The sequence below is a fragment of the Gouania willdenowi genome, chromosome 15 (genome assembly GCF_900634775.1).
Source record: "Gouania willdenowi chromosome 15, fGouWil2.1, whole genome shotgun sequence".
NCBI classification, from domain to species: domain Eukaryota; kingdom Metazoa; phylum Chordata; class Actinopteri; order Blenniiformes; family Gobiesocidae; genus Gouania; species Gouania willdenowi.
This window is the reverse complement of record NC_041058.1, coordinates 5,457,466-5,481,156: the sequence shown is the minus strand read 5'-3', so window position 1 is coordinate 5,481,156 and position 23,691 is coordinate 5,457,466. Positions and strand designations below refer to the sequence as shown.

The 23,691-nt window shown below is 36.5% G+C and overlaps 1 protein-coding gene across 1 annotated transcript in view; it reads right to left on the bottom strand.

Annotated features, from left to right (window-relative positions):
• Positions 1 to 1,400: 1,400 nt before the first annotated feature.
• slc8a1b (solute carrier family 8 member 1b) overlaps positions 1,401 to 23,691 on the bottom strand; it is a 158,969-nt gene continuing 136,678 nt past the window's right edge. Inside the window, 4 exon segments of the mRNA XM_028468094.1 lie at positions 1,401 to 8,256; positions 9,575 to 9,678; positions 16,726 to 16,815; positions 16,944 to 17,129. Coding sequence (XP_028323895.1) covers positions 7,984 to 8,256; positions 9,575 to 9,678; positions 16,726 to 16,815; positions 16,944 to 17,129 — 653 coding nt within the window. The 3' untranslated portion in view covers positions 1,401 to 7,983.

Sequence of the window (23,691 nt, the reverse complement as noted above, 5' to 3'; positions counted from 1 at the left end):
ACGTGGCTCAATTGTAATATGAGGGAAAATGAATAAATAGACTTCTTGATGAAAATAGAGCAATAAAAAGTGGAGGATTGGTTGGTGCAGATTAGCTTCTACGTAAATTTGATTTCCTATGATCCAAACTGGAGAATTTTATCTTAACCAAGCAGGTCATATTTTTACCTGCAGTTTTTTAGCAGGATTATGTTGAACGTACTTTACAAATGTTGACAAAATTTTAACTAAAGATAGACCTTACAGGCTTACACCATGGAACATTTTATTAAAATGTGAAAGTGATCCGAATCAATATACTGATTCTGGATCAGTTTCAAAAACCAAAAATATTGGTCTATTATTGGTATTATTGGCTTGCAATTGACCGATTTTGATGAAATTCCACTCAGTTAAGTTGGTTCCTCAATTATCCAACCAAAATTCATCTGGATTGGATCCAGATTGTGCATTTCATCAAGATTTTTCTCTCACAAAATGCTGGTGCTCATATACATTTGAACCTACTGTACGGTTATTAATGGGAATAAAAATGTCTTCCAAGCCTTTAAAGTGTGAATGTTCATGGTATCACAATCAGGATCACTGATCTAGATCAGATGTTCTCAACCAGGGGTACGTGTACCCCTAGGGGTACTTGAACACTTTGCAGGGGGTTCTTGGAGACATTGATGAATCTATTTCCAACATCCTGAGTCATTTTTACGCCTATTTCAGACACTGTACATAATCATCCAACATCTTTTCCACCCGTTGACAATAAACGGCATTAATGGAATAAACAATATTGTGGCCTTAATATCCTACTAAATTGTTACTAACATGTTATGCACATTACTAAAAATTGAGGTAAATATATTATCTGCTATATAATAATTGTAAAGCACAAAATGTACATTTTGTGTGCGTTAAACGTACACGTTGACATTTTCAAGCTGTAAGAGGTGTGATAAACATGTAAATAAAACATGTTACTAAATTGGAGTGATGAAGGGGTTCTCCTAATCTGAAGAGACAGAAAAGGTTGGGAACCACTGATCTAGATAATTGCCAGTATCTGGCAAAGAAGAAATTTGGCGTTTGTGGAGGTTTGTGCTCTCAGAAGTCTCTTGTTCTCACTCATTTAAATGTTTTACTTAATTAGATTGAGACAAATACAAACACAAAAATAACATATGCAAAGTGTTTCTGTTGTAATATAGCCTATTATCTCTGATAATTAGCTAACATTAGCTTCACATGGTGGTCTTTTTGCACTCATACTGTAAATGAACTATGAGTTTTCTAGCACTCCCTCATTGGGCGTTGGTGAGCTTAATTTAGATCAAACAGAGCTACTGAGGCAACACCATTATAGTGTGATATTTACCCCCCCCCACAAAAACAGGACACCCACACCATCTCTCAAACAGGGTATCCCAAACTTTATTTTACTGGTTTTTCATCAGAAGTACCATGATAGCAGTCACAGTTAGTGGCAACACACATACAACAATATTCTTCCAACCAGTCGATGTTTGAATGAAACTGAATTTATTTTAAAACTAAAAATCACACACAGAGGAACAGAACAGCAGCGAAAGAACAACTGATAACTACCCACAACCTAAACATACGAAAGAAAGAAAAAAAAAAGAATTATTACAAACATTTTAAAGTGTGATGGTTACTTATTCTTGATTAAAACAAAACACAACCCCAATGACACCTTGTGAGAGCAAAAGGCAGAGAGAGAAGGGAAAGGATAAAAAAGGATGCTTGGACGAGATAAAAAAAGGACAGATGGCGATTAAAATCTAGATGTGTCATGTTCAAACAGCGCCCGACAGATGGAGAGACAGGCACAGGCATGGGCACTGTGCGTATCTTTAGAAAGGACGAGGGCCTAAAGGGTGAGCACGGGCAGATGTGGGTACACTGCTCCATCAACTCACACGCTGCGAAAAAAAACCGCCGACCAAAGGTGGAAGGACGGGTGACTCATCAAACAAAGTAGCCCATGACAAGTCGGATGAGAAGAGAGCGCGTGAGGCAGAGATCGCAAGAAACATCCTTCAGCAAAACTACAACTTCTCCAACAACCACAAAAAAAAAGGCAATATATGTCATTCTTGAGTGTAGTAGTGAGCGTTTTCTGTTTCCTTTAAATAAATATAAGCAGAATCAACTCTCTATGGTTTGCGTGATGGGCCACAAAGTCCACCTCACTTAATAACACTATACAGTATATACACAATATTATTATTATTATTTATTTAATGACAAAATAACCTTTTAGATGTACATACAGTTCAGTTTTCATCCTCCTCTATCAGAGAATACAGCCACGGTATTAGAAGTAGCAAGCAGTGTCTTCTTTTTTATAGTTTTATTTGTACAAATAACCCATGCAGCTTCTGTATAGTTAAGATACATAACGCCTTTTAAGATCTCATCTCTCATTCAATAACAGCAGATATTGCCTTTTTAGCAAAATAAACTAAGTATTCATCAATGTGCAAGTTACTCTAAAACAAAAGAGTCTCATTTAAATTAGAAACAAGCTATCGTTGAGCTCTACAAATAAAAAAACTCAAAAAACCTGAATCTGTACAACATTCATACTATCCTGTTTTTGTCAACAGCAGGGGTGGGGGGGTGGGGGGGGGGGGTGAGATACAATTCTCTATAACTATATACAGACATGTTATCATTCATGCACAGTGTCAACAAGTAGCACATTGACATTCCGAAGTATGGAAAACAGAGCAGAGGGAAAAGCACGGAGGGAAAAGTCAGGGTTTTTGGGAGGAGGAAGAGAAAGAAGACGAAAAATACTGAGAAATCAGAGGACGATAAGCTGCTTTGGCAGCAGGAGAGAGTGAGAAAGAAAGGCTGGGAGAGAAAACAGGGGTGAGGGGACACAGAGGGACGGATAAGACACCATAACAATACACATGCCGGGCCGGAGCTAGGAGTCCTTTTCATCTCACTGGCCCAGAACTCAATGTATGGCTGTAACTTCATCTTTTTTAATGTTTCATCTTCTTCCTTGGTTTTTGTTTCCTTATTGTCTTCTTCTTCATCTTTTTTAAATAAACATTCTTGTCTTTAGAGACATGCTCCAGCACTGTATTCTTTTTCTTTCACACATATATATATATATATATATATATCTCCCAGCAGCACGTAAAAGTCTCAGTGTGACGGTTCTTGGCTTGTATGAATAAAGGTGTATGCGTGTGTGTGTGTGTGTGTGTGTGTCCTTCCTTTTTGCTCTTTTTCTTTGTCTGCCTGGCGTCGTTTTTCTTTATTCTGCACAGTCTCCCAACGACAGGCAGATAAATAAGACGCAAAGAAGGGAAGGTAGAAAAAAACAACAAAAAAAACTTCAACCTTCACAAAAAAAGAAGCAACGGTTCACATCGGATTTTACATCACTATTTTTACATCAGATACATCACTAAGAAGGTGTGAATCAGCTAAAAACAAAGCGTCAGTTTTGTTAGATCTTAAGAAACTTTGTTTAAGAAACAATGTCGTAGCTAAAATTTCACATGAGCAACGAGAACCAGTGCAATGTTTTTTTCTCCATCTTTTAAGCTCACATGTCCAAGCCCACCATAGAAAAAGAAAGAAAGTCTAAGCCACAGCTCTTTTTCCTACAGCGTGCTAACGCTCAGTGTTAGCCTATAGCTATGTACAACAATGGCATTTTAACCTTCCAATTGCTAACTTTTTTAGCTGGACAAACTGCTGATGATGAGCTTTTACTTTATAAAGTTAACAACGCTAATTAGCTGCCCCACACAGTTGAAAACAGCTGACATGACAATGATGCTAGCTTAGCTGCAGTTTAGCTAATCTACAACAATTAAAAAAATGAAGCCTTTGAAAAAAGTGTAGCCTACAACATGATAATTTGATGCTAATATTCTTGGATGAGCATTATTTCATTCCTGTTAAACCAATGGCATTTTGACCTTCCAATTTCATTTGGCTAACGCTAACTTTGCTAGCTGGACAAACTGCTGACGATGAACTCTCTGCATTCAGTATAAACACAAAATGCCAACACTTTTCTCTATAAAGCTAACAATGCACTTGTTTGCTAATAATCAGCTGCCCCACACAGTTTAAAAAGGCTGACATGAAAATGATGCTAGCTTAGCTGCAGTTTAGCTAATCTACGACAATTAAAAATTGAAGCCTTTGGAAAAAGTTTAGCTTACAACGTGATTATTTGACGCTAATATTGTTTGATGAGCATTTACTATCTGTGAAACCAATGGCATTTTAACCTTCCAATTGCATTTAGCTAATGCTAATTTTGCTAGCTGTACATATGAGCACAAAATGCCAAAGCTTTTTTTGTTAATGAAGCTAACAACGCTAATCAGCTGCCCCACACAGTTTAAAACAGCTGAAATGAAAATGATGCTAGCTTAGCTGCAGTTTAGCTAATCTACAACAATTAAAAATGTAAGGCTTTGGAAAAAGTGTAGCCTACAACATGATAATTTGATGCTAATATTGTTGGACGAGCATTATTTCATTCCTGTGCGCTCTAGAGTTCAGTAATGAACTATTTAGCAGATTCTTTTTGAAGTAAATTCAACTTGAGTTAACAACTCAAAGGTTTGACCATATTTTCTCTCTTTTTTTGAGTGAGCCATTAAACAGTTTTTCAGTGTACAAAGCCACAAGTTTCACGCCGTTAAAGAGACAAATACGAACAAATCATAATAGAAAACTTTGGGTTAAAACAATTCATCTCAGATTTTTTTTTTTATTCTGATTGTTGGCGAAGATTTAAGTATATTTGGTCATTTTAGAAGAATCCATTGGTTAGAAAACACCTAACAAGTGTGACTGCAAATATTTCTTTTCATAGAAAGTTTTCCCTTTAGTAAAACAGGGGGTAAACTGCCACTCCAAGGCCTTCATATGAAAACGGGAAATCATGAGTTTGGCAAATGTGATAAAGTAACAGGTTTGATTTAAAAAAAAAAAAAAAACGTACATTCATAAATATGAATATTATATCATCAAAGTTGTTTCTGTATTCCGTGGAGCAACATAAGAGACACAAAAGAGAACCTGTATACTCTCCATTTGCCAAACTCATCCAATCAGAGGCTCGGCTCAGCTTAAGTCTAAAATGAACCACGTTTCCCAGATAAAAATACCAGTTATTGAGGTATTATTATAATGCACATCAAGTAAAGCAGCACATCTGCAAGGAACTCCTGGGTTAACAGTCCAATGATGTATTATTGAATATTATTTCCAAATGCTGTCAACATAGAAAGGGGCATTGTTATTTCTAATTTAAATGATTTTCATTGTTTCATTTTGACATGTTAGTGTAAAAAGCCTAAGCTGTAGCACATATCTAAACATCTACACGGCTCATTGGTCGGCACTCCAAGCCTCCACAGTGATTGGACGACGGCGTGCACATCAGCAGTGCTGGGACTTGCTGGTGTGGATGAGTGGGCTTTGGAAGCAAAGCCTCCAAGGACTATAGTTGGTTTGAAGTCAACTCCAGGTCACTGATCGTACAGTGAGTGTCTTTTTCCTTTTAAAAAAGAAGTATTTATATCGTTTGTATCATTCGGGACTTCATCTGCATCTGTACCTTAATGCTGATTATTTATTTCTCCTTGCTAAACACATTTGCGTCTGTTTTAGCATAATTATTATAAAAGTGACACTTTTAACGTGCACTGTATATTCTCCTTTTTTCGCAAATCCAATTAAAAACACTTCAATTTTCCTACTTTTCGTCCACCCAGACCAGGAACTGCACATCTCTGTAGAATGACTTAAGGTGGTAGTCAAGTGGTTAACCCCTAAAAATTAAGGCTATTTTTATATTATTTTATATTTTTTTTGACATGCTAGAGTACGTGGGAATGTATTTCATCGGTATAGATGTGCCAATTTGACTGCTCAGCATTTAATTTTAATGTTTAAACACCTGGAACATTCACTTTCAAATTGACATTTGTTGACGGACCGGCTAGGGTGATGAAGTTTGAGAAGTTCCGTCACAATTTAATCTTGTGTTTTGTTTCTCTTACAGTGTAAATTTGTGGGATAACAATTATGGGATAAGATTTTAATATTAGTTTGTGTTTGGCATTGATTACTATATATAAAAGCTACCTGAATTCATGCTAAATAATATGCTGATGTGTTCTTCATTTTACATTTACATTTTCCAAAATTCCCAAAGTTGCAAACCATACCTGGACACAAGATGGTTAAATCCTGTGTCAATTTCAAGCTAGTCCTACTTTTAATATGTTAAGGTTTCATATATTTTAACTGTTTTCAGAAAATCTGCTTTGAAATTTACTTTGATCTCCTAAAAATTTTTCGACTGCCAACTGCCAATCTTCCTCAGAGGCGTCTGCTGAGGGCTTTGATGTGTCCTGACAGAACTGTCCAGTTGGCCATGCCAAGAAATAACTCATAAGGACACATTAAAGAGATCAGCAGACGCCGCTGAGGAAGACTGACAGTTGGCAGTCGAAACACGTCTGGAGATCAAAGTCAATATCAAAGTCAATTTCAAATTTCAAACTCAATTTCTTGAAAAAAGTTCTGGAATTAGTCCTACTTTTGATTCAAAGTCTAATCATGTGTGTAGTCATGGCAACAGGCCCACAAATAATCCATCTAGGTGCGTTTATAATAAATCATGGGACAGGGATTGTGTGATTGGTTGTTCTTGGTTAAAAAGCCCTTGAGGATTTTTGATTGGTCCACTGACCTACCAGGGGTCGGTGCTTAAGACACACTGGGACAATGACTGAAAAGCTCGAGAGGGAACCAGCAAGTGAGGTGGAAGTGAGACATAAGACGATAGAGTAGTAATATCTAACAGTTGTAACAGTAAAAGTGGCCTTTTGGCCGTTTTTAAAGGTAAAAGTACTCGGAATCCTTCTCGATTTCGAATAAGACTCTGATCAACGACTACAGTTTAAAGCAACAAAAAAAGAAAAAAGAAAAAAAGCAGGGCAGCCTTGCTCAGGAGCCATTACGAAGACATTCAGAGGGAAAATGAACGAGCTGTGATGCACATTCAGCTCTTTTGTTATTTACATCTCGAGCTTTAGCGATCGCCTCACTGAACGCGCAATCCCTTCAAAAAAAGGTCCGACTCAGCATTTCTGCAGTCCTCCGGGGAGAGTCTAAACATGGCCATGAGCGAATATCTATCTTCTCCTCCGCAAGCTAGCGACACGAGATGCAATATTTTAAATTAAATAGATATACATGTTGTTGTTTTTTTTTTTTCACAGTACTTAACCATCGTTTCCACAACGCACAAGCACATTTACACAGGATCACACACCAGTACGCTCACAGCCGTTTCAGTGGTGGGAACGTCTTCTTTGATTGTGTTTTTATGATAATGCAGTTTTTGTCTGGTTTTTTGCAGTTTTCCCTCACTTCTTCTGTTGCAGCTGGATGCAGAAAGATGACTGTGAATACGGTTGCTGCCAAAAATCCAGATCAGAACTGAAAACGGTCAGTTTTGGACCTTTTTCCTTGCATCTCATTCTTGTTTCTCTAAAATCGGTCCAGTGTAGACATATCCTGTCATTCATTTCCTTTTTTAACTTTATATATTCAATTCTTGCCTTTAAAACTTCAAAGTTGCCAAGACAACTCGATTTGACTTGATGTGTAGAGCGAGACAAAAACTATATTCCTTCAATTCCTGTCTTCAGATCTCTGATAATTCCCAAAGTTATTATTGTCCTTTCAAGCATCCATGATTTCTTGAACTATAATGCATTTTTATGTGTTCTTCGGTCCTTCATCTTGATAACCACTCATTCATCAGTTATTATTCAGTCAGCTTAGGAAAGGAACAGGGTGAGACATCGATGAGACAGCCTTGATCCATTCATTTATTCTTCCAATTCTCTGATTTCTTCTTTCTTAAACCTACTTCGTCTCACCCTTCCAGGCATCGTATCCCACATCTTAGAAGCCCTGGATGTGGCAGTAAGCCTCCAGTGATGAAAAGAGGATATAGAGGAGCCACAGGCTAAAAAACAACATGCAGGTCAAGACCTTCGCAGTCCGTGGGCCGCCGAGCTCTCCGCCGATCTCCGGCCGCCGCCGGTACATCAGCGTGGCCACGGATATGAAGGCAAAGATGGTGAAGAGGGTGACGGAGAATGCCAGGGTTCCGGGTTCCACCCTAAACTCCTCCCCTTTGCTCTTGTGGTAGATGGCGGCGATGGACCAGGCCACCTGTGGAGCAGCAGAGGAAAAAAAACGGTTTAAGGAAAACTTGCACATTGCCTCTTTTATGGATTATCTAGTACAGGGGTGGCCAATGCTGGTCCTCAAGAGCCAATATCCAGCATGTTTTAGATGTTTCCCTCTTCCAACACACCTGATTAAAATGACCAAGATCGTTATCAGGCTTCTGCAGAGTCAGACCAAATCATGACTGGCTGTGAATATTTCACACTGAACCTCAAGCAGCTTGGGTTCTGTCACTCACTCATCTGTATATGATGTACATTGCGATATCAATAATTCCAAACTTCACCTTTCAGTACAAAATGGTATGAAATACAATGTATTTCATTTTCATTTTTTACTTGTAAAACAAGTAACAAGTAAATGGCAAACAATCTGTAATTCAAGCACCAATATCAAAAACAAGTGGTATGTTTATCAAACTGTCAAATTACATTTTTCAAAAATGTACAACTTTTGCATCCTCAACAGATTCTGATTCTGTTAAGTTCTTAAATTCTTAAAAAAACCAAATCAAAAGTAACCACATACACATCAACTTCCAGCTAAAATGCACGACTAGGTACAAATTATACCCATTTTATAAAAGAGTAATTTTTGTTTAAATTAGAGCAAAAACACTAACAGTAATCATAATTATTATTTACACATATACATACATACACATGCGCGTACATGACATGTAAATAATATTAGTATTTCACTATTCAATATACACTAATACACAAATTTCATCATATGAATTTTAAATAATACAAAATACAGAGTGGCGATATTTTAATTAATAATACACCGTATATGTTTTAGTTATGTTTTCTAAGTAAGTATTCATATATTTTATACCATTAATTACATATTATATATTATTGCTGTCCTAGGTGAAATTGGACAGCAATAATATATAATTGCAGTTCTTTCTTAGAATTATTAATGATATATGATTTAAAAAACTTTTAAAACTTGTTTGTGTTGCTGCTTTGTATTATTTAATCCTTTAGACATTTCCATAGTTTGTTATACTCATATAACAATAGCAGGGGTTATTTATACTAAATGTAATAAATCAATGTATTTATTTATCATATTTACTTTAACATAAGTTCATGTTTTTAAGTCACAAATTAATTAATTCACGATAAAAAAAAAAGTTGCATCTCAATAGAAGCAATAATACCTTCTTGATTGATGACTATTATTTACCGTTCTTCCATCCTGCTCTGAATTACGTACAACCACATGTATAACACACATAATCTACATATACAATATGAAATATGGTTGAGTTAGAGTTAACAGGACTTACCCCGATGCCCAGGAACACGTTGACAGCATTGGAACCAGTCACATTACCAATGGAGGCGTCGGCATACTGATCCTGGATCGCAGCCACCTTACTGGCAAACGTGTCTGATTGGACAAGATGAGGAGGAGGAGGAGATTAATACTATATTTATTATTTATACAACAGTAGGACTGAAACTGTCCCATTAAATATGATTTTTATGCTACTCATGGTGTACAAATAACCCAAAGACCATGTGTCACCTTTTTGTTTTAGATTGTGAGGGTGATTTTATAATAAAAACACCATTTGAATTTAAATCAGACACATACAATATATGAACTGTATGCATTGGTACTTTGAGACATTATTCTATTGTTTCTATACTTTGGGCTCTGAATTTTGGCCAATATTTTATGTCCATTAAGGGGAGAATATATTAGTAGTTTTCCAAAGTAAAGTGTTCAAAGTGATCACATGGGACTTCTCGATATTAAACAATATAATTACTGTCTTGGAGCTGTTTTCTCGTTCCTGCTGTCAAAGATAATTCAATACATGAAGTAAATCGTGCTCCTTAATCCCATTAAAAGCGCTAAAGGTAGATTGTCTTAATCTTCCACATCAGCAGTGGAAATCATTGCTGGCCTGAAGGCGGAGCATGTATGAGTTATTATTGTAGCCTCACTGTGCTACATTAACACCCCTGCCTTCACTGCTCATATATTACACACACAAGTTCTATAATAAGACACTTTTACATCCATTGATTAGAAAGATTTTTATTTTTCTACACCACACTTGATCATTTCTCATGAACATTGAGGTCCTGCAGAGGTTGAACAATAAATGTCGTCCTTGCAAACATAGTGAAAGTAGTAAAGTTGTGTAAATGGGATTAGAAAGAATGCTGTGACGACGGCTCTTACGAGAATACAAAATATGCTGTGTGTTTTTGTTATTGTATGTGTGTGTGTGTTTCTGGAGTCATTTTGACAACTTTTGGTCATTTTATGTATTTTTCTTTTCTCTTTGTCTATATTTGTAGTTTGTTTTTTCTGTTATTTTTGTGCCCCTTTGTGCAGTCTTTGTAATTTCTAATATTTTTTGGCCATTTTTTTTTTTTTTTTGGTGTTTTTGTGGTTATTTTGTGTGTGTTTGGAGTAATTGTGCGTTTTTGTCGTCATTGTGTATATTTTTCTGTTTTGTTTTTGTTTTTTGGAGTCATTATGTGTATTTACTTTGGGGGCCACCAGTTGCCCATGTCTGACCTAAATAATAACAAAAAAATTCAAAATGACAGCAAAAAGTCAACAAAAGTACACAAAGTTTCAACAAAAACCAAAAATATACATTCCAAAACACAAAACAAATAAAAATACAAAAGATTACTCAAAAAATGCACAAAATAACAACAATAACTCAATAAAATACACAAAATGAAAACACAAAGACACAAAAAATAATGACAAAAACACAAAACATGATTTCAAAAAACCCACAAAATGATGAAATACAGAATACAACCACAAAAATGTGAAAATGACCTAAAAACTAACAAAACAGCAACAAAACCACACAAAAAGACATAAAAGTTCTTTCCTGCACTTGATGACATGATGCTGACATTAGACAATCACATTTTTGCTGCCCCCACTGTTATAAAAGTGTCCCATCCCTGGTTTACAGTACGTTGACCTCCTACTGTATCCTTACCATGCATCCATCTGTTGGAAGCCTTGCCAAAGGACACTTAGGATAAATACCAGGAGTATAAGATCATTACAGGACACTGTGTGAAGCCACTTCTCCATATGAGGACAAGGAGTCTTAAATTAGAAAACATCATCTTCTATCCAGTTCCATCCAGTGTGTCTCTCCTAGAAGCCATCATGGCCAGGATTTGATCCAAGATGAATAATTATCAGTTTTGTAGAGACAGACAAATCTTGGCCGAGCAGCTTACTTTAATTGGCCGGTTGTTGCTTTCAGACTTTCACCTAATTTCATGTTTTCCAATTCCTGGCAGAGCGACAAATGGTTTAGTCCGTCCTGAAGGAGCACATTTAGACGCTGCCAGATCGGAACAATTGGCTCAGAGATGAGCTAACGGCCACGGTCAGTTGCTAATTTTCTGGATATATTTTCTTTGAGTGTGGCGGGCGTAGAAAAAGAGGAGCAAAGGCTTTCTTGAAGTAGAAGCCAAGCTGGCAGAGGAGAAAAGGAGGAAGAATCCCCACACAGCTCCCATCACTGCTCTCCAACATCTAACAGTGTGTGTGTGTGAGTGTGTATCTATACACAAAGTGCACCTATATATGTACATAATGTCTGGTGCGCTTGCTTGTGAACGACGCCACCTGGGCCCCCGTCTGAAGCCCCGCCTCCACCAGCTGGCAGAGGAGAGCGTCTGTGAGCATCGATTGGTGTTGGAGTGCCTGTGAGCCTGACCGAGTGTGTGTGTGGGCGAGCGAGTGTGTGTGTGTGGGTGTGTGGGTGCTCGCATGTTCAATAGCAGTGATTGTGTCCGTTGGAGAGATCCAGCTTTTCACTCAGTGAAAGTACGTCTCCCTGGAGATTTTATTGCCCCGCCCCCACCACCCCGCACCCCAACGCCCTCGCTGTCAATCAGCCTTCCTCTGCTCACCTTAAAGGGCTCCTCCACTGTTGTTACAAATGTGGCCTAAAATTTTAGAAATGTACTTATTGGAAACAGGGGCTTAAAGCTCATTTTAGTTCAGGGGCCAAATACGGAGCAGTTTGATCTCAAGTGGGAAAACAAGTCATTTCAACATTATTGTGCTCTAGTTTACACTTCTACGTATATATTAAAAACATAATGTGTAAGAAACTGACAAAATCCAAGCAATAAGTGACAAATATGAGTCTAAAAAGGATCTTCACTTTAAATAATTTGTGACTAATTTCCATTTAGATAAGGGACTTTTAATGTCATAATTTGAAAAAAATTGAAGGATTTTGTAAGAGTTTTGAGTTTTTTTCAACAGTTTAACATTAAAAATGACTGCAATCATGTGAGCCTCTGCAAATATTGTTGAGTTTAATTTACACAATGATTCATGTTTTTTTTCAATTATTTTTACTATCTCCTGCGGGCCGAATTGGATGCCCCAAATCGGGCCCCCAAGCCTTGAGTTTCACACATATATTAGAAGATCTAACAAAACGCATTATTTTGCACCATATATTTTTTTTACATTTAAAAATGAGACTACTTTGCCATTTTATATGTGTTCCTCCATCTTGAAACCACATGATTGATGATGTCACACGGCCCTACTGCCTGTGAACATCCCATTGTTTCCTATTGTAGTGAAACATTAAACCTGCTTTTTAAATCATAAAGCAGCTTTTTAGATCATTATGAAAACTTGAGCTGCTTTTGGTTGTTCTTGAATAATCAGGAAAATTTAAAGAGTTTGAAAGTAAACCTCTTTTGTTTACCGACCTGTGACCGCAGGGGACGACAGTTCCGACTCTACAGTTTGGTAGTAGACAATGAAGCAGAGAAGAAGAGCTCTCCTACGGGACCTTTACTCACCCTTAAACAGTGATTTACTTGCTTAACTTCAGTCATCAGAGCATCAGCTGCGCACTGTTTAAGGGGGAGTTAAGGTCCCTTAGGAGAGCTATTTTCCGGGTCACAACTGTTTTTATCCTCTTTCAGTAAACAAAAGAGGTTTACATTGGCATCTTTAACTTTTCCTGATTATTTAGAGCAAACCAAAAGCAGCACAGGTTGTCATTTTGACTTAAAAGCTGCTAATTGATGCTTCACTCCAATAGAAATGTATGGAATTTTTACAGGCAGTGGGGCCCTGTGACGTCATCAATCACGTGATTTCAAGATGGCGGAACACAAGCTCCAAAACTGTTAGGTAGTCCCATTTTTAAAAGCTAATAAAGCTAATATGGTGCAAAATAATACGTTTAGTTAGGCATAGATCGTCTAATAAGTACATTTTTAAGGTTTTAGGCCATATTTGGTACACCAACAGTTGATATCCTTCATTAGAATGTGCTATTACACTTATATTTAATTCTCAATGTAAAAAGATTTAATGCAGAACTTCTGTACTCCTTCATCAGAAAAGTATGACCAAACTTATTAAAACAATACACAAAAATCATCTTTTATTTCATGAAATGTAGATGTTTTCTGACGTTTTCTAAGTGTGTGTGTGTGTGTGAGAGAGTGTGTGTGTGTGTGTGTGTGTTTGGCGTGCTGTGATAAAGAAGGATAATCATCATGGAACTGTAGCAGAGGCTTGGTTTTATTACCTGTAATAGCCAAAGAACTGAAGATCTGATTTGATTTTCTAACAGTGTGCCTGTATATATATATATATGTGTGTGCGTGTGTGTGTGTGTGTGTGTGTGTGTGTGTGTGTGTGTGTATTGTGTGTGAGAGTAAGTATAATTTGACCTTTTGGACATAAGACAAGCCAAATCACTTGCTCTATAAATAAAGAAGCATATGTAACAGCGTATACAGTATATAAACTATACAGTTGTGGGTCTATAGGGAACAATTATGTTAAACGTGAGGTCAGGGTCAAGGTGAGGCACTGGGATGGTTAGTATCGGGGTAAGGGGGCTTCTACTATAATGCATTATATCATTAGTGGTCTGACAGGTAATGCTGTGCAAACATCTGCGTCTGTGTGTGTGTGTGTGTGTGTGTGTGTGTGTGTGTGTGTGATTCTAATAAGACTGTAAAAGCCCAACACAAGCTTTCTCCATTCAGCACCTCTGCACAGCCCATCTTTGCGTTCTCCTGTACTTAAACACTACTTTCTTCGAGGTTGTACACTTCTTCTTCTTCTGTGTGCACATTATTGATCACGTGCACATGTGAGGTGTGTAAGTGTGGGCGTGAGTGTGCGTACTGAATGCACAGCTTTGAGCCTCTCTCTAGCCCTTTAAATGGGATGACAGAGCCCACCTGAGCATGACATGACAAATAGCCTTATGCTAATCGCACATAGTAGGTGTGTGTGAATGTGTGTGTGCACATAAGACCAAGTCCTTTTCAAGTCGTAATGTGTCGCAGGTACACGAGTGTGCTGCTTCCCAAGGGCAATTACAGCAGTTATTTGAGAGTGCTTGTTTACCTTTTGAAATGTGCGTGTGTGTGTGTGTGTGTGTTTGTCTGTGTGTGTGTGTGTGTGTGTGTGTGTTGGACCCAGGTATTCCCAGCGTTAAGTGGTCCTTAAAAGCTTTACATTATCATTAAAAGCTAAAATTGGTGACACAAATCCATAAAACTCAAAGGAGACACATGTATTTACTGTAGCTCGAGTTCATTAGGTTTGAGTTAAAGTTAGTGATTACGTCTAATTCTAGATTCAATCTTAAACAAAAATAAAACTAAAGTGCTTGGCTGGATAAAATAGATGGGCAACTTTTTATTACAACAGGGGCCACAAAAATGTCGCCGTCCACTTCGAGGGCCACATTATCAACATTTATGTCAGTATTTAGAATAATGATGGAACTGATCATCATAGTTTTTATATTTTCTATTCGTTTTGTTACACAAAATTATAACAAAGCATGATTTTCTCTCATTTTTTGTATTTTTGCTGTCATTTAGTACATTTTGAATGTTTTTGTTGTTGTTTTGTTTATTTATGTTGTCATTTTGTATATTCTTTAAATGTATTCCTTCTGTTTATTTTTTTTTATTCTTTTGTGTATTTTTTTAAATGTAATTTCGTATGTTTTTTAATTTGTTGCAATTTGGTTCTTCTTTTGTGTATTTTTCTGTCTTTTTGTGTGTTTGAAGTTTACTTTATCAAACAGTATATTTCATTACTTTTCTGAAACCAAATATGGAGTTTTTATTTATTTATTTATTTTTATTTTTGTTGTTACACAAAATAACAACAAAGTATAATTTTCTCTTATTCTGTGTATTTTTTTGGTTTCATTTTGTACATTTTTCTCTTATTGTGCATGTTTTTGTTGTTTTGTGTAAATTGGTGTTCTTTTGTGTATTTTTCCATCATTTTACATGTGTTTACTTGGCACTTTACTTTATCAAGCAGTATATTTTATTACTTTACCAAAACCAAATCCAGAACAACTTGAATTTGTCGGTGCTGCCAAGCATCAGACACACATAGTCTATAATCTTTTTGGGAAGGTCCGTGCTGCTTGAACTCTTTCTGTTAATTGAGTTCCACCAACCTTAATGCAACCTCAGTTCATTAATTTAAACTTCATTACATTTTCTATTTAAGTTAATATTGAATCATTTGGTTGCTTTTTAACAAAATACCAACTTTAATGAGCAGAAGTCAGACTTTTTTTCCCCACTGGATAAATACATGGGGAGGAATAAGGCTCTGAGTAACAAATGAAGCAAAGAAATAGACATGTCTGTGTACTTCCCTAAAGAATAAAATAATAAAGCAAATATACATTTCTCTCATTTTGTGTATGTATTTTTGTTGTAATTTTGTAAATTTTTCTCTTATTTTGCACATTTTGTGTGTTTTTGTTTATTTTAGCTGTAATTTTGTACATTTTTCTCTTATTTTGCATGTTTTGTTGTTGATTTGTGTGTTTTTGTTTATTTTAGCTGTAATTTTGTACATTTTTCTCTTATTTTGCATGTTTTGTTGTTGATTTGTGTGTTTTTGTTTATTTTAGCTGTAATTTTGTACATTTTTCTTCTGTTTTGCACGTTTTTGTTGTAGATTTGTGTGTTTTTGTTGTCATTTTGTTTATTTCTTTTAGTTATTTATAGTCATCTTGTGTGTTTATGAAATAATGTTGAGCATTTCTGTTTTCCTTCTGTTCATTTGTATTTTAATGCCATTTTGTGTATTTTTCTGTCATTTTTAGTGCTTTTGGAGTCATTTTGTGTGTTTCCTTTGCAGTTTCCCCTGTTTGTTTTACACATTGGATAAATACATGGGGGATGAATAAGGCTCTGAGTAGCAAAGAACTGAAAATGTCAGTGTGTGCTTCCCTAAAGACGCCACTGATGAACAAAAATGTATTTCTAATCTGATTAACTTGGGCTTTTTAAATTCCCATAATGACTAAATTAAGCTAAATACCAACATGTAAAGAATGGAAGGTTTCTGATTAAATCTGACACCAAAGAGTGAGGTATTAGTTAGTGTGTACGTTCTGCTCACCTGGTACAGAAGTGCCCAATGCTACGAATACTACAGCTGTGACAGAGTCTTTCAGGCCAACTGTGCAGCCAAAATGTGAAGCCAAGTCCCCTGTAAAAAACAAGGAAAAATGTCCCTAATTACAATAAATCAATATAACACACAACAGATTATGGATGATGCGGAGCTGAAGGGTAAAGGACATTTCCATCAGTGGGGGAGGGGATTCAGACGCTCACCGATGAACGCTGTGAGCAGACCGATCATACAGATAGACACCACGAAGCAGGCCCAGCCGTTCCAGTAATCTGTAGGAGGGACGAATGCAAACAGAACCTTCCAGAACACGGTGAGGAAGTGCATGACGTAGTCGAAGCACGACGGCAGCTTCTCCTCGCCGCACTCATCGTCATCGTCATCTTCACCTGGAACGAAACGGGAAGTTAGCAAGTTATGCTAAAGAAGATTTATTCTGCATTAGTTCATGAACAGCACAATAGATACATACTGTATAGATGGACAAACACACAGGAGAAAAAGTCAGCAGATTTGTATCAATATATTCTCTTTTACTGCATCCTGCTAATCCAATGCTCAGCAGGGGCGGGTCTAGGAAATCTTGGTTGGGGGGGCACAGACTCAGATTATGGTGGCACACTAAATTTAAAATAATCAAACAACCACTTAAAATCCCAGTTAATAATACAGTTTACCCTTATTTGCAACATGGGCTTTTCCTTTATATGTTGAAGCAACAAAACATGTTGAACATCTAATATAAAAACATGTGATGTGTAGTTAATGCTATAAAAAGCACTACAACTCACTATATTGTGCATTTACATGTGAATTAGTGCGATGCAACAAATACGCATCACAGATGGAGGAGGTGGGGATTGACGGACTGCATATTACGCAGCTGAGGTGTTACGGAGTAGTTAGCATCCAGTGGAAATCCGTTGTTAGTTGGAAACCTGGCACCAAATGAAGCATGATTGTGGTTTATGCTAACGCTCAGTTAGCATAAACTACTAGCATCGCTAACAACAGCCCCCCTTTGGTCCCGTGGTTACTGTTCAAATCTTTTTTTGGCAATCTGTGAGAACAGTTACCGCATCTAATGATGTCCTAAATATGCTAAATAACCTACGTCATCACCCAGCATAGATATAATTTACAAATCTCTATCAAAAATATTTTTATTGATAAAGACATATGTATATTGTAGGCCTCGCATCAATAAATCAAAGATTGTTTGCTTAAAACAAGATGTAAAAGGTTGAAATTGCAGCTCAAACGTTTCTTTTAATCTCCACCAGAAACACTTTGTTTATTGACATTATCAGAAAAGTTCAGCACATTGCATTGTGGGAAGGCGTAAAACCATTTAAAACCATTTTTCTTCCCGAAAATACGGCGTGTTTACAGTAAAGATGAAAACAAATAACTTTTGATTTATTAACATAAGAGTCCAACACTAAAGATTTAACCAATAAAAAATAACGTACGTCTCCTTTAACCATAAAAATAATTATGATTTATGGAATTATCTGAAGTAAATCTCAGAAACAAAAAGGAAAATCAGTTACTAGAGGTTTTTACGTATCTCACTCCACAAACACTACACTGGTTGACAGATTTCTATTTGCAGGTGTGACTGTTCAGGTCAGTATTATGACACAGATTGAAAGGCTAATATGAAAGATTGGAGGTTGCGTCTGTGACCAATGGGAGAATCACTGTCTAATCCTGGCCTTTCACACGCTGACAGGAAACTGCTGTGGTTCACAGGTTGATGTCCAAACGTTAATTTCCAATTACAATTCCCTGGATGAACACCCACACACATCCTATCGCTGTCTATTCCACACACTGTGTTGTTCTGCTCTATTTATAAATCACTCGTATGAATGGATAAATGAGGCAACCTGCTGATTCCATGAAAAAACGCTGACTGGGTGAATCCCAGCGAGAGCCATGATCACTTATTGATGTTCCCCACACCTCTCACTCACTCACTCACTCACTCACTGCATTCTGAGCTGGTGATGCATTCAAATGCTCACAACAAAGGAAATGCTCACCGTCCCCTGAATGGAAATCTTAGTTCGTGGAGCTTTCTGCAAACTCAGCTGTGTTGCATTCTTTATATATCGACACAATTATGTTATGAAATGATTATCTTGTGGCAGGAAAGTGTTCTCACAGGTCAAAGCTGAGGGAGATGGACAGCAGCCCTGGAGACATGGATACGTGCAGTGATAGGGTTCTAGCTCAGGAAACTCATCGTGTGGTTTGTGCACAGAGACTCACACACACAGATACACACAGATACACACAGATACACACAGTGACAAATAAACCAGGGCTGAAAAATGATTATCACACAAGGAAAACCACAACGTGGCTCAAGGATAGACTATCAATCGCTTTATTTTTCACAAACTGTGGTGCAGAATGCATAAAAGACCAAAGAGAAATAGGAAATACTGTGGAGAGCTTTAACACAGTGATGTGTTAAGTACAATGGTGGACAGTAATTAAGTACATTTACGTAAGTATAATTTTTAAGAATCTGTAGATTACATACACTCCACTACATTTCAAAGAGAAATATTATCCCGTTCTATAGATGCTGTCATTACTCACTACTTTTTCTCAGGTCTTTTTTTTTTAATTAGGGCTAAGACTTTAGCACATTAATTGCAATTAATTAATTACAGTAAAATAACGCTACTGATGCACCAACACACAACACAAGAAACTCAGGAGAAGTCATTCCTGTGTTTTGTGGACGTTAATTTTAGTTTAAATACAAACACTGGATGGAAACCAAAAGAAACTAGCTCAATGCTAAACATGTAGCAACTAGCACCTCAATGCTAAACATGTAGCAACGAGCACCTCAATGCTAAACATGTAGCAACTAGCACCTCAATGCTAAACATGTAGCAACTAGCACCTCAATGCTGAACATGTAGCAACTAGCACCTCAATGCTAAACATGTAGCAACTAACACCTCAATGCTAAACATGTAGCAACTAGCACCTCAATGCTAAACATGTAGCAGCTAGCACCTCAATGCTAAACACGTCACAGCTAGCACCTCAATGATAAACCTGTAGCAGCTAGCACCTCAATGATAAACCTGTAGCAGTCAGCACCTCAATGCTAAACATGTAGCAGCTAGCACAAACAACGGTCCTCGTCTGAGCAGACAGTGTCTCCAATCCACACTGGACTAGATGACAGGGTTCAGTCAGTGGATAAATGATTGTAGTGGACAGTTGTTCACTCTCAGTGGTAGAGGATGTGGGCGGAGCTAGAAGTGCTGCTACAGATAGCATCAACTGCTATGTAGAAAGACTATTTCAAACTAAATTCATCAGTTGCTCTGTTTTTTTCATGATATCCACAGATGTTCCAAATATTTTGCACTGTTCAGTTTCCACTTCTCTGGAATGTTCTGTACTAAGTGTTGTTTTTTTTTCTTATTATACAAAAAACACATTTATTTAAGAAAGTCCAGAAAAGTCCAGAGAAGCATGAATATAGCTTACTTAAATTTAAGTTTGTGCTTTGTGAACAATGCAATCATAATGTTCTTTATTCATATTGTACATTATATCAGCCCTCAGTGATGAAAATAATAAACACTATTTAGTTGTTTATTGTGTTCATTGATTCAGTAATATACCATTATTATGATGCACAGGTGATGGTTTTCGTCCCCATTTAAACTGAAAAGCGTTGCTTCTCCAGTCAAATACTGTTATCTGATTAATCGAGATGAATTAATTACTAAGTCTCTAATTAATTAGATTAATTTATAGATGTTGTTTCATTGCTTCAGTTCTAATACAAAAACATTGTGTTGATGCACATTAAGACACACATTATTACATCTAAATGGACGGAAACAGCAAAAAAAAAACTTATTTGTACCAGTTCGACTAAGAATTGAACTTTGTATGGATTTTTGCTGCACTGCACAAGTCTGTAACTCTTCTTAAATGTCATATGTTTTAAATTATTAATGTATCGTCCACAACAGGCTTCTCTTGGTATAAATAATGATATGAATCTGTTTTTCTCATCTGTTTTCAGTAGCTGGACTAAATTTGATTTGAAACCAAAGTCATCTACTCTACAATGACAGCTCTGGATGTGAACGTGTATCAGAGTTCACGCTGACGTGCTCATGTTTATATTCATGTTCCGCTGGTCCTGTCACACACGTCTGTCTCGGACTCGCAAACGAAGTGCAGAAAAAAACACACACTGTGCAGCTGTCGTGGACCACAGTGTTTTAGTGTCGAGCAGGAAACCAAAGCATTGACCTTTGAAATACTGTGTTTATACAATCTGTGTCCATGCTGTGGTTCTCAACCTTTTCAGCCCACGACCCCCAAAATAAAGGTTCCAGAGACCAGGGACCCCCACTGAAGGGGGCTGAACAAAGACATGAACATTGAAGAACAGTCATGTGGAGACAGGACCATCTATAAGGGGGAATAAAGGGGAGAGATTTTTGGGGTCCATCCATAAAGTCAGCAAGATGATGGTCCATTGTTCTATGAATCTGTGATAAGCACATTTATTTATTTATCTGAATAATATCCACTGTTATCCAGGAACTTTCATATAATTTGCACCATAGTCATCTTAAATATGTAAATCCTTGTTTTAAACAAAAATAAAATGGGTTAAAAGTGCCAAAATGGGTGGAAAATGTGGTGAAATGGGATTTTAAAAACCTCTGAAATTTGCAAATTAAAATGTCCAAAAAAGACACAGAAAAAGTGGTAAAAAAGTTTTCAAAGTGTCAACATTGAAACAATTAGTGAATGTGGTTAAATTGGCAAAAAGAAGCATGAAAAGTGACAATAGTGGGTCAACATATGTGACATCAGGTGGGAAACGTAGTGGAAACGGTTTATAAGCGTCAAAAATATCTTGAAAGTGGAAAAATGTGCAGAAAAGGCATTGGAATATGATGAAGAAGTGGCAGAAATGGGAGTAATGTAGCAAAAATACATTAAAAGGAGCAAAAATATGACAAGAGAAAGTGATGACAATAGGTTAAAATATGGTAAGTTTGGTGTAGTTGTGGAAAAATGGTAAAAATAAGCAAAAAATGGGTTCAAGTTGTAAAAAAAAAAACCCCAAAACATTCTTGTGACCCCATCCCAGTGTCTTGTGAACCCAAATGGGGTTCTTACCCCAAGGTTGAAAACCTCACAACTAAAGGAAAAATCTGTTAGAAAACCCTTTGAATGCAGGAACAGATTTTTGTATAATGAGATAAACCTAATAAAGGCGTGAGTGAGGGTTTAGTCTTTACAGTGTGTGCTCATGGTTTACACTTTAGTGCGGTACATTGTGCACACATGGGGAACATAAATATCCCAGCCATACAAAGGACTACAGTGATGAACAACATGATGTGGACTTAGTAATTAGAAGGCAGCAGACTGTGCTTGGTGTGGCTGTGTGTGCATCAATCTCTTTTCTCTCCTCATTATCTATCCTAAGAAACCCTCACACACTCCTTGATTTTCCTTCCATTGATTTTTCTTTGTCTGAGCCTCTGTTCTTCACTCAGTCTAGTTCACAGTACATTTTTAGTTCTAGTTTCTATACATGTCATGCACACAGTCCACATATTACATTTTTCTTCAATTGAAAATATCTATTTTGGATTGAAATGATTTATTTTTTAATGAAAAGTAGTTTTTTTTATTGAATAATAGACACAGATCTACCTCCACAGGAACCAGACTGACCTTTTATTTTTCAGTTTGTGTTCTAATTAAGATCCTTTCTATCATTTTTGTGTCATTTTATGTGTTTTTGGTGTCATTTTGTGTGATTTGGTGTCATTTTGTGTGTATCTGAAAAAACACACAAAACACACAAAAAAAAAACTCGCAAATCCTTTGTTCTTTTCTGTATTATTCTTCAGATTCTTCAGACTATTCTAACTTCTGACAATCACACAGTTTCTGTGGCACCCGCTGTGATAAAAGTTACCATCACTGATTTAAAATGACAAGATATGAATAACATTAACACTAATGATTAATTATCATCCAACATGTCATTCATTTTTAGTTTTAAAACCATATGACAGATGAGAATAATAGCAGAGGGGTTTAGCACTTTTCTCTTTTGACTGTATGGTTTCATAAAAATGACAAAATACTGTCTTATCCTTTAAACCGCAAAGGGAAAAATTCTTTTCCCAGTCGTTATTTATCAGATGGACACAAACAATAATAAAATGATAAATGACGTCTCAAAGTGAACCGAAACATCCAGCAGGAGTCGACGCTAACAGGGAAACGTTAGCGTGAATGAAAGAAAACTGCAAATAAATACAGACTCCACACGTGATTTACATCACCTAGGGAACGGTCTCCATTAGTTACACCAGTGGTTCTCTCACTTTTTTGGCTCAAGAACACCTTTCTCTTACTTTTAAACGCAAGTACCCCCTTATGTCTGACTACATTCTGCCCAGTAAACAACTATAAAGCATAACGATGGAATGAATGAGTGACAACATGCGTTTTAAAGAATCTTATTTTCTAAATAAGTGGAAAGAAACTGTATTTAATGCCTCCTGAATAGATTTATTTCTAGTTTTTATCATTTACAGTCCTCTCCCTCCTGATGTGGGACCAATGGAGGTAGATTTATGTCTTTATTATTCAATCAAAAAAAATGTAATAATAAAAAAAGGTTACTTCAATCAAAAATAAATATTTTTGATTCAATCAAAGAAGAAAAATGTTCAAATGCACAAAAAAACCCCAATTGGACTGAATGTTTTTCTTTCATTGAAATGTTTTATTTTTTATTGAATAATAAAGACAATTAAAAAAACCAAAACATTTTCAATCAAAGAAAAAAAAAAGGGAAAATGTGTTAAAATGTTATTATTTGAGTCTCAAATTGTTTTTTGTGTTTTTTTGCATTTGAAC